At 39.2% G+C, this 12,107-nt stretch overlaps 1 protein-coding gene across 2 annotated transcripts; it reads right to left on the bottom strand.

Moving 5' to 3' along the window:
* Positions 1-3,168: 3,168 nt before the first annotated feature.
* On the bottom strand, positions 3,169-9,605 carry LOC306998795 (sorting nexin-16). Of its 2 annotated transcripts, none has more exons than XM_079613134.1 (7): positions 9,313-9,605; positions 8,585-8,671; positions 8,323-8,468; positions 5,247-5,316; positions 4,988-5,124; positions 4,226-4,327; positions 3,169-4,067 (listed from the first exon to the last, which is right to left on the bottom strand). In XM_079613134.1, exons 1-7 carry the CDS (start codon positions 9,547-9,549, stop codon positions 3,962-3,964), a joined length of 885 nt encoding a protein of 294 aa, XP_079469260.1. In that variant the 5' UTR covers positions 9,550-9,605; the 3' UTR covers positions 3,169-3,961. The 2 variants fall into 2 exon arrangements, with proteins under 2 accessions (XP_079469260.1, XP_079469261.1); XM_079613135.1 differs by having other exon boundaries at positions 3,272-4,046.
* Between the last annotated feature and the right edge of the window lie 2,502 nt (positions 9,606-12,107).

The raw sequence follows: 12,107 nt of genomic DNA, 5'->3' as shown, positions 1-12,107 counted from the left end.
TCCCATGATTAACCAAGATTGATTGTGTAAGTGAGTTACTGTTGAAGAATGCCTGCTTAACTGTAAAGCAACACTGATGGCAAAACTTAAACAAGTCCAGGTTTTGGCTGTTGCTAATTTTTTGAGACACACAACATGATCCCTTCAGCTCACAGGTCGTCTTGCTCATTTTACAAAACCAAAACTTGACCGAGTGATAGTTGGTGATGTTTATCAGGCCCCCAACATGTAGCCTTCATGTAGCCATTGTGTTGTGTATTTCACTATTGCTGCATATCTCCAGATATTCTGTTGATCTATGGAGCGCACAAAGAGTGTAAAGCAAGGGAGTCACTGAGTGTAATAGTGTCCGGGAAATAAAATCTGATAGCTTTATCCTCAGGGATAAGAGGAATTGCTGACTGGCCCATATTCACTTATGGCTGAGTTATTTGTCATCCACTGATTGCAGATGACAGTGTGTTTGCTTTCCACCGCAGTTACAGTGGCCAGAAATCACTAAACCCTTCAAGGCATGTTCACATTAAATGTCTAAACTAAGTTTTTTATTTTTTTTATTTTGGACCAACTCATTCTTCCCTTCATAAAACTCAGATATGATTATGATAACTCAGATATGGGAAGATATGATACTTTTTGGTCTGAGTTTACATTTTCCTTGCAGAAGGTTAATTATTGTATCCATTGCACCATTTGGTGTTATTAATCAAGCCGATGGAATTATTTAAATTGATTTGAATGAAGTAACAGAATTTTAATTAAGATATTTTAATTATTTTAATATCATGCAAGGCTCATTACAATTGACTAATTATTTACGGAGCATAATTATTTACGGAGCATAATTACACTGCGATACGATACATCAGTGAAACAACCTTATAGGTGTAACAAGGTCAGGACCGGACACGGTGGCTGCGGTACCTGGGGGTACGGATAGACGAGGCGAGAGAAAAGGAGACGGAAGCACGAGGAGCGACAGAGACGAGAGAGTGGACAGAGAGAGAAAAAAAACGATTGAGAGACTCACTCGCGGTGCTATGTGACACTAGACATCCGTTGGGGGACGGCTCGACTTTCCTCCGCCTCCTGGCGGACGGCGATGGGTCCTCCGGTTAAGGGAAGCCGGCAGTGAGTCTCCCGTTCCCTGCTCTGCCCCCATTATGGCCGTCGGCAACAGGCTCCGGCATACGGCGAACGGGAACGACGACTCCGCTCCCTCTCGGACGGCAGCCACCCCTCCTCAACCCAGGAGCACGGCAGCGACCTCTCCGTCCCACCTGATCTTCCATCGCTCCAGCACCATCGTCTCGGGCAGCAATCGACGACCATCGCTCCCTCGTTCTGCCCGATCTCCTCAGCACCGCGATCCCCCTAAGCAGCGAGGGCTCTCCGACAGCGTGTTCCTCCTTCCTCCCGGGATTTGGCACCAGTGTAGCAAGGTCAGATGTTATGGGCGGGAACCGGCAAACATTCAACACTTTTAATAAATAAATAAACAAGTACAAAAATGAAAGTATAGGCCAGCAGCCCCTAGCGGACGACTGCTAGCCACACAACTGACTATGAATTTTATTTTCAATGTTTTTTCTTGAGGTAGGTCGCCAGGTCTTTCCCCAACCCTCCCCATTCCTACTCCCTTGCTCAATACATCAATTTTGCCTTGGAGCCTTGGCCGTGGAGCATGGTTTGCTACAAATCCCCTCGATCACTGGATCAATTTTGTGACGAAGAAGACTGATAGTAGGTTACATTTATAAATCCACAACTGTGGTCATTGCGAGAGGCGAGCAGATCAAGTCCAGTGGTCTCAGAGTTTCCAAGTCCGGTGTTTACAGAGTTACTGACACTATCGTCTGTGTTGGCTACAGCCATCTTGTGTTTTTGGGCCACACACACTGCTACAGCTCCTCCCGAGGCAGCGGCGACCGCTACTGATCCTCCTTAGGCGGTGTCAACCGATTCAGCTCTTCTCGAGGCAGCGGTGTGCGCTTGTGATTTCTTTGTTTTTAACCTGTGCTCCCTGTTGACTCTGTCATGACCAAAGAGGCCGTTCCCGAACTTTGTCTGCCCTGTCCTGGCCAAGGAGGCCATCTATGAACTCTCTGCCTGCCCTTTCAAGGCCACGGAGGCCATCTATGAACTCTCTGCCTGCCCTGTCAAGGCCACTGGGGCCATCTATGAACTCTCTGCCTGCCCTGTCAAGGCCACGGAGGCCATCTATGAACTCTCTGCATGCCCTGTCAAGGCCACGGAGGCCATCTATGAACTCTCTGCCTGCCCTGTCAAGGCCACAGAGGCCATCTATGAACTCTCTGCCTGCCCTGTCAAGGCCACAGAGGCCATCTATGAACTCTCTGCATGCCCGGTAAAAGGGTTTTTTATGCATGTTTGGCCTGATTTTTTTTTGTTGCATTTACACTGCTTTGACCAGTAGGGGTCACCACCATGTGGCATATAAAATATAAAAATAAAATAAAAAAACAGGGTTCACAAACTGTCCAATAATGATCACCATGGTCCATTTCTGTATGTAAAAGAGTATAAACTATATAATCACATATAAGCAAGATATATAAGTCAACATTTAAATCATTCGATATTTCAGTTGAAATATTATTAAGTTGAAACCCAATACCTTCGTCGCACCGCATTGACGCAATCAAACTTCAAATGCGGCCTTCGAAGGATGCAGCTAATGAGGAAAGCCTCTCCATGAGGGTAAAGAATTAACTTCCTCCTTCTCTACTCCTTTAAATTGGTGAATTCATGCATCTCTCGGACAGAGCGCCCTCTAATGCCCAGGGGAATAATGACAGTGCTGCACTGAGAAGGCTACAACGACAGCAACAGGAAAACTGTTACACCCAGACTGTAGATGAAATGCTAGCAGCTGTCAACTGTGTGAAACTGTGAGTAACGCCCTAAATCTGTCTCCAATTGATATGCCCGCGCTTGACCCCTGTTGGTTTAGCGCACGTACCTATTTCCTCTGCAGACACTTTTTGAAGTGAAAGCACATTGCAGTTATTGTCTTTATTATGTTTATACACAATTATAATGCAGGCAATGCATCTTACAAACCGAAAACATGTAGATGTGGTGAACACATTAGACCTTTTTAAACACAAATCAGGCTGAGAAAATAAGTTTACGACTCCACCAAGTGGGCAAGCTCATTTTATTTTTCACAATGGCACTACCTAATTTGCACAAAACAGTAAATCACAGTAAATCAAATATATTTTATTTCAATTTAATGGTGGTAAGTTCATGTTGAGTTCTGGATGCTGCATGGTGTTCCAAACAGGTTTCTTAACTATAGGTAAACCAGCTAAAGATCATGCTGGTCAACCTGCCTTTTCTACAGAGATAATAGTGTAATAGAGGCCAGCTGGTAAGAGCTGTGAGGAACTAGTTGTACTAGAACAGATGATTCAATTATTAAATAAAATCTCTACCACAAACAATACATATTCTTTCCCCCCTTTACTTTTTCCAAGAAGTTTTTCAGTTTCTGGCTTGATGACCCATCTGTGATCATGTCTCTTGGATGAATCAGAAGGATCTGGGTGTATCAATTTACTCCGCAATCCAAATCACGAAGACGGTATCCAAATCATAATGAGAGTAATCCAAAACAGAAGTCAAAAATCTGGGTATAACGTTTCTAGAACAGAGAATGTACACAAGATGGTGACGTTGTGTCATTGACTGCTATAGTCTAGTGTGAGTTTGACACAGATGTCCTATAAAATCTCCATTAAACAAACTGATAAAATCACACATGGACTCTCACGCATCATTAAACTTTCAGTTTGGTCATTAAAAGTGTTCAAAACCAAGCGGTTTTGATTCATCCAAAATCCAGGCATTCTGTTCGTATTATGGAATAAGAACAAATAGACGTTTTGAAGAAAGTGCTTTGGATGTGGTGTTGATTTCCTTTGTTTTAATTTATTTAATGGCGTTCTTGGAATGGTCCTCCAGAACTGTACTTTTCGGGACTGTCAGTTGCCGATCCACACCAGCACGCTCCATGACTCCTTACAAACCGCAATTCAGAACTGAAGTGAGATAAAAGCAGTTTAATAAGACAAAATGGTCTCCCCATTCTCCCAAGACACGTGTTTTTCCTCAGTAAGATTAAGGAATGTTTATATAAATAATGCTCAACTAGGATTCATTCCAAAGGGAGTAAGTGGAAAATACATCAATTATATACCTTGGTTTCCTGAGTTTGTCTCTCTCCACTTCTTTATATTCCTGCTCTGTTAAAAAGTCTCCCGTCTCTTTGTTCAACTCTTCTTGGATTCTATACATGCCACTGTATGGGGTTGAACAGGAAAAAGTTAACATACAATAATCATGCAACTTAATTCATACTTAACTCAACTTACTTTGACTATTATTTGTCAGGCTTTACAGGGTAAAAAGATAACATTTTGAACGAGGCATTAAAAATCTAATGCAAACAAAAAAATGCATTTAAAAATGTACGGTAATAATTATGACACTTCTAGTCACTGTGATTTTGTCAAGTAAAACATTTGTTTGAGCCTGAAACAACATTTCTGTCTGAAAACCTATATCCCGACCGTACGTTATCCCTAAAATCAGAGGAAAATGATGGTGAATAACACTGATGTGGAAGCACCTAACCCTGATTGTAAGCCTAAACTTGACATAAACTGTAAATTTGTCCCTAAAATCTGATTGGTTGACTGGAATGAACAAAGATGCTGATCCAAGAACATGCTGTACTTGGTGAAATCACGAGCATGACACTTCTGTCCTGCTAAAAGCAATTAGCGTTGCTGACAGGCTGTGGGCTCAGAGCATTTAGTGTAGCACTTAATCCAATTAGATTGAATTTCCTTGAGCAGAATAATCATTTTGGAGTCATTCGTTTCAGCCAGAAGACGAAATCCACCTCTTTGTCCCTGTTTCCAAAGCAACCCACAAATACATCACGTTGCTACATTACTTTTTTGTTCTTTCAGGCTGGCTAATTTGGAGCTCTTTGTGCAGCAGAACATTTCTCAGGGACTCAGTCTCTCTCCCGTCGTCCATTACATCTCTCTGAAGGCAACAGTTGGTCCCTTCCAGCGTCTCACAGAAGGCCTTCAGTCGGAACAGAGGGATAAATGGATAAGTTCATGTATCTTTCGAGATAAATGGCGTCTGGGTGCATCACATTTGGCTGAATGGAAAAGTATTACAGTACAGTAACTGAGCGAGCTTACCCATCTCTCTCTAATGTCGCCAATAGCAGTAGGTGGGTCATCCAGACATAAGAATTCTCTGACAGCTTCACTTCAGTAGAGAGAAAGCAATTGACACTCAGCAATTGAGTTTCTCAAAGTGTTACATGACACCAACTCATTTTCACATAATTCTCAATAACAGTTTTATTGTAGTGTTGACTGAATTTAGCAAGATTTTAGCATTTTTTTTTCATTTTTTAAAATGTTATTTTATTTATCTTTTGTACCCATATGCAGATTTTAAATTCATAGTTCACCAAAAAGTGAAAATTATCCCATAATTTACTCACTTTCCAGCCATAGGTGAATATGATTTTCATCTTTCAGCCGAAAACAATCAAAACAATTTATATTAAATATACTGGCTCTCACCAGCTTCGTAATGGCATTGAATGGTGTGTTTTCGAAGCTCTAAAAAGTTAATCCATCCATCATAAAAGTAATCCATTCGACTCCAGTGGGTTAATGGAGCCTTCTGAAGCATGGCGATGGGTTTTTGTAAGAAAAATATCCATATTTAAAACTTTATAAACTATAATCACTGGCTTACGGCAACAGCCGTGTGTGCGTTCGCATTCATAGGACGTAGCTCCTCTTCTCTTATCGAAATCCTCTGACATAGGATATTATTTAAAATAACGGCAATTGTGTTCGGCTAAAAGAAGAAAGTCGTATATGGCTTAATGGGATAATTTTCATTTTTGGGTGAACTAGTTGCTAAGACTATGCTTCTCTAATAGTGAGGGGAAGTGAGTTCCACAGTTTAGTCAAGTCAAGTCATCTTCATTTATATAGCGCTTTTAACAATGTAGATTGTTTCAAAGCAGCTTTACAGAGATAAACGGATAATTTAAGGTTACAGAGATTGTTTTGGCTTTATAGCGGTTCCTGAATAAAGATATTTTCCAGCTAAAGTCAGTTTTGATTGATTCACTTCCGTCGCAACGATCATTAGTTATTAAATTAGGGGCCGCTAAGACGACACCGTTCTCTCTGATGGCGCTCACGTGCGCATCAAGAATTAATTCTATAGTTATGAAGAATTAATTTGAATATATGTGCGCAGGTTTGTTATTCCCTACAAACCAAGCCTTAAAACTTGTCTGGCCTTAAAATTAAAAAAAACAGAATTTTATCACGTCAGGGTAGATACACGAAACCGAAATTATCCCGACAAAAGCTTTATCTGTAGTCCATGTTTAATCCACGCTTAATCCAAATCCATGTTAGTCTTTTCAGAGTTATAGAAGCAATTTTAAATGCGAATTTGAGGTGAAACATGATTTAATTAAACTAGTCAGCATGGCATCAACTATTCAAGTTGTATTTATATTATGAAAAATATAAACAGTAAAGGGATATAGTCTAAGATTATTTTGGTTGTTAACAAATACAAGTTATCGGTTATAAATATATTTTTCTGTCTGCTCATTAAACATTTGCGTTCTCTTGCAAAATTGCATTCGGTTACAAAAGTGCTGAATCTTCAGCTTTTCCTCCCACCTCAAATCACAAAAGGTTTGAGAGCAAATGCAACATTTCTTGAGGGAATGCAAAAGTTTTATGAGAGTGCAAAAATCAGTCAAATTTTTATAACAAAATGTTTAATTTTTTTTTCTTTTTCGGTTTACACATACTGTGGAAATGTATTGCAAACCTGTATGATTTTCTTTCTTCTGTGGAACAGAAAATAAGATATTTTGAATAATATTTCACATGTTTTTGTCCATACAATAAACGCCTATAGGCCCAACATAACAATGGACCCTTCTGACTTTCACTTGCATTATAGGGACAAAACATTTTTTTTTTAAATATATATTCTGTTCTGCAGACAGGTTTAGAAGGACATGCGTCACGCTTTAGGATGTGTGAGGCATGTCGAAGCCACAGGAATTTAATATAAACAGACACGTGTTGACGAGAACCGACAGTAAACAGAGAACAATGAGGAACTTAAATACACAGATGAAAATAGGAAGACAAGGTGACGACAGCTGAACATGGTGAGTGATGATGATCGCTGGCAGGTGTAGGTAATGGTGAAGTGAGTGCAGGAGAAGATGGGACATGTAGTGAAGACGGTGACTAACAGGTGACTGTACTCCCCCCTCCCGAAAGGTGCGTCCTCATGCGTCCTAGTTATTGGAACGGACTTATGCCGACTCGGGGGACCGACTCATGCCGACTCGGGGGACCGACTCATGCCGACTCGGGGGACCGACTCATGCCGACTCGGGGGTCCCTCTTGGTTGAGGGTCCAGGCGTTGTGGCAGCGGCCATATTGGCCGGAGACAAGGGCTCAGGCATGTGGAGATCAGGTTGGTCAAGGATGATGAGAAGATCAGGCTGGACATCACGATCTGCAGGCGGGGTAGTGATGAGGAGGGCAGGTGATGGTGGTTGAGCGGCTAGGTCATCATCAGCCTCACTCACAGTGAAGGCTGAGCCACTCAACAATAGCACGTGGTCCAGATATTGGGCAAACGTGCCTGGAATTGCCGCCGCTGGAGTTTGCTGGTACAGATGCGCGTCCAATCCACCCCAAAATAATTTTTTTAGGGTTTCATCTGCCCAGCTTACCCCATGAGAAATCTCCAGGAACTCGGCGACAAATTCCTCGATCTGGCAGCCCTCCTGGAAGCAGGACACCAGGCGAGTGACGGGATCAGAAGGGGTGAGGAGAACACCCATTCTGTTTTCTTTTAGGTCGGTACTTCTGTCACTCTTTAGGATGTGTGAGGCACGTCGAAGCAGACTCAGACGACATGACAACAAGAATTTAACATAAACAGACACATACCAAAACTACAACACAAGTGTTGACAAGAACCAGCATTAAACAGAGAACAATGAGGAACTTAAATACACAGATGAAAATAGGAATCTGGCAGGTGCGGGTAATGGTGAAGAGAGTGCAGGTGTGAGCCGGAGAGGATGATGGGACATGCAGTGAAGACGGTGAATAACAGGTGACCGTGACAACATGAGGGTGAGTAAATTATGACAATTGTTTTGAAGGCTGTTTCTAAACAAAGCATAATGTCATTAGTACCTATTTCTCATGTATTGTTGACCAACCAGGTGCTGTAGAAAGTCTTGTAGGCCCAGTTGTCTCTCTTCTAGAAATTCAGCATTGAAGTTATTGAACCAACGCTTGGGTGGTAGGACAAAGTTAAACACAGGAAAAATCTCCTTCAGCTGAAGATACACATAAAGACAAAGTCACTCGTATCTAAAAGAAGGAAATACTGAGGAAAAAGTGAGCAAATCTCCGACATCGCCTGGTCAGCTGACATGAGTCACCTGTGCCTGACCTTGTCATGTAGTCGAGAGAAGTCTGCGAACCGTCTAAAAATGTGCCAGCTCTCGTCAGGCGCTCGCCTCACTAAGATCTTGTAGACCTAAAATGTGCAGAGAGAGAACATCATGTCCTCTTTATCACTAAAAACTGCCTTTGACTCATAACAGATACAGTGTAATTTTCTATTTGTTCCCATATAAGATTCAATGTATCTTATTCATCCTTGTGTGTCTCTATAAAGGGATATTTCACCCAAAAACAGAAATTCTGTCTTCATTTACTCACCCTCGTTTTTGCCAAGCAACGACTCGATTCATATGGATTATGTTTACAATGTTTATAAGAACTTTTTGAACTGGTTTTGCTTATTCAATGAGGTTTTTCAATGGCGGAAATCTCTAGGGTATTTAATAAAAGAACTATCTTTAATTGTGTTTCAAAGATAAACAAAAGTCTTTAACAACTTGTCTTGAGGGTGAGTACATGATGCCACATTCTTTTAAATTGCGTGCCAAAAAAATAGCACATTATTAAGAATTTCTCCTTTTGTGTTCCACGAAAGAAACAAAGTCCTTCAAGTTTGGAGCAACATGATGGTGAGTAATAGATGACAGAATGTTCATTTTGGGGTGAAGTATATCTCTTAAAAAAGTAAGTATTAAATAATTAAAATAGCAACAACAGACTAAAATACATTGTATATGCATATACATGCATACAGTAAGTACTGTAGCTCCTTACTGTGAACTTTGTCTTTTCCTCCATAACCTTATAGCCAAGCAGGGTGACCTTGAGCGTCTTCTCTTCATTGCTCCCTCTACAAAATCCATCGCTGTAATACTCCATCCCATTCCCTCTCCTTACAACTTCTGGACTGTGGCTCTGGTAAAACATGCTATCTTCTGCTATGTTAAACCCAATGCTCTCAGAAAAGAACGAGCTGAAATAAAGGATGCAGATAAAAAAAAGCACATTCATTTCTCAAGAGATTGTTTAAAATAATCAATGGTTATAAGAAACATCACAGATTCAATTTTACTACAGCATTCATACAGCATTAGACTTATTTCAAGTATGCTCACAAGCATCTAACACCACATCATGGTATGATACATAAGAATTGTTTTCTCTCTTACCCAAAGAAGCTTGATAATCTGTTTGGGTGTTTTGTCTGGTTTGGGAGCTGGTGAAAAGAAAGAATCCTAAATCTAGTGTTAGCAGAAGTCGACTGGTTGTCATCTTCTGCATTCCTTACTATTAAGAGAAGTGAGTCAGATATTCACAAATGAGACACAACCAACCAAACCACACCTTCTTCTTCTTTGATCAAATTTCAAGTCATTATGTGGCAGGTCTACCCAAACACACCATACACAAATTAAGATTAAATTACCTTTGTATGAATGCAGAACCCATAAAAAAATCTGCCATTTTATACATTAAATGTTTGGAGATGTGTTCTCTTTCATTTACACCCCAAAATTAATCTTTTTGAGTTATGACAACTTAATGAAATATGTTAAACCAACAAACTTAACTGAGTTACAGGAACTTAATCATTTGAAGCATAAACACTGTAATATGTTTTTTTCTTTCTTTCTTTTTTTTAAACATTGATTTCTCAAAAAGTTGTTCCTAAACCATCCACAAACCACAAGCACTTCTCTTCAGCAAAGCATATAACCACAAAATATTAAACAGAAATATCACAACATGCATATGAGAAACTTTTTTAAATGTCAAACAGCATTAAACGCTAAGCTTTTCCCTTTACTAAAACACATACAATTAAATAACATTTATTATTCACTTAATTTCAACATGTATTCTTCCAGTCATGCAAAGCATGCTGGGAACCAGAAATTCACTGTTTTTAAAGTTAAGGCAATTTCATTATGAAATTACTTTTGAAATAATCAAAGACAGATCATGCATTATTATATCAACAACTTAGCAAAATAATGTTTGCTACTTGAACCAATAAATTAGAAGTTTTAACTTCCAATCATGCATTTATTTAAAGATTCACTTTTTTATTCAAAATGATAAAAATTTTCATTTAGTCAATACATCACCAATCCGTCTTCCAAAATGTGTTTTGACTTACCCTGATTCATTATGGTAAGCCTGTTATAACCTGTTGGGATGGTTTTTGTGGGAAATTGCGTAGGCCTACAACATGCGCCCCTCGCCTGTGCGCGTCTTGTTATATTCGTAAATAGAGAAAAGTTTATCTGGCTACTTTGACGCATGTATGGTGTTGGAGTGGCATAGTTAGTTGTCACAATGAGTAAGAAATTATGATATGAAGCAGCTAAATCTCGATCCTCCCGGGAATCACCCGTTTAAAAAAAAAAACGCAGAAAAGAGGAGAGTCTGCTGGCAAAAGGAGAACGCGACAGAGCTTGTAATAAAACAAGAATCAACATTGGCTTGGCTTTTCAGAGATGGCGAGAACTGAAGGATTGGAAATGTTGTAAAAGCGACATGTAGATTGCATTTGTCAACCGGTGAGTAAGGCATTTTATTAAACAGATAAATTGCCATATTTTACAGAAGTAACAAAAAAAAACTAAGATAACGAGAATAAAGTCGTCGCAATACGAGATAAAAGTCGTAATATTTTAAGAATAAATTAAAAATCACACTTGAATTACTTATAAATGTTTAATTTACTTCTATTTGTTAAACAAGCTTGAATCAAGGCAATACACATTAAAAATTATATAAAATATGCTACACTGTAAAATATGATTAAAAAAAAGGAATTATCATGTTATCATGCAAATCAGTGGTTGCGGAGTATTTAAAAAAAATTCATGTGAAGTAAAAAATAAGCTAGAATTACAGTCAAAATTAAGCAACCCATACGCTGGGTTAAATAAACAACCTAATTTGCTGGGTAAAATTAACCCAACATGTGTCCTGTCCTATTTACCCAGGCCTTGGGTTGAAAATTGGGTTGTTTTTAACCCATTGTTTTTTAGTGTGTAAAAATCATTATTTAAGGGTCATGTTAATCCGCAGTCACGGAGAGGTGTGGTAAAAAGTCCCCTATTCCTTGTTAGAGTGTAAATGTATCTACTTTAGCACAATTTTTTTTAGCATTTTTTTAAGAAAAACAATAATAAAGTATCAAAATAAGACTTTGTGACATAGTTAGGCCTTTTATTAATGTGGAATTAAATATGCCTATATTTTTCCTCCCTGCAATGTAATGACTTTAGCACTAATTTCACAACACCTGAAACGTACTTTTCCCCCAAATGGCTAAGAGAGATCCCACTGCGGCACTAGATGGCGCAATTAAGACTTGAGGTGGTTTATTAAATTCACCAGCAGATGGTAGTGAGTTCTTTAAAAAAAAAATCCTATTCATGTTTTATATATAAATGTAGGCTATTTCTGTTCATATTAAGTCAAAATGTTGCCTAAACGAGAAATGTCATTGTCATGCCCTTTTGCTTGAGAAGAAAAGTTATTTTAATTTAATTCAATTAATTTTAGATTTGTTTTATCATATGATATGTTGACCA

Source organism: Phoxinus phoxinus (genome assembly GCF_949152265.1).
Source record: "Phoxinus phoxinus genome assembly, chromosome: 5".
In the NCBI taxonomy this organism is placed as follows: Eukaryota; Metazoa; Chordata; class Actinopteri; order Cypriniformes; family Leuciscidae; genus Phoxinus; species Phoxinus phoxinus.
Note: the sequence above shows the minus strand (reverse complement) of the source record. Positions and strands in the feature narration are given on the sequence as shown.

Bases quoted from the DNA above. Each gene is read 5' to 3' on its own strand.
- LOC306998795 (XM_079613134.1), bottom strand. From the start codon at position 9,549: ATGAATGTGCTTTTTTTTATCTGCATCCTTTATTTCAGCTCGTTCTTT. The intron at 8,469-8,584 runs GTCAGGCACAGG...GTGTATCTTCAG, and splicing joins TCTCTCGACTACATGACAAG to CTGAAGGAGATTTTTCCTGT. The intron at 4,068-4,225 runs GTATATAATTGA...ATCTCACTTCAG, and splicing joins GACAAACTCAGGAAACCAAG to TTCTGAATTGCGGTTTGTAA.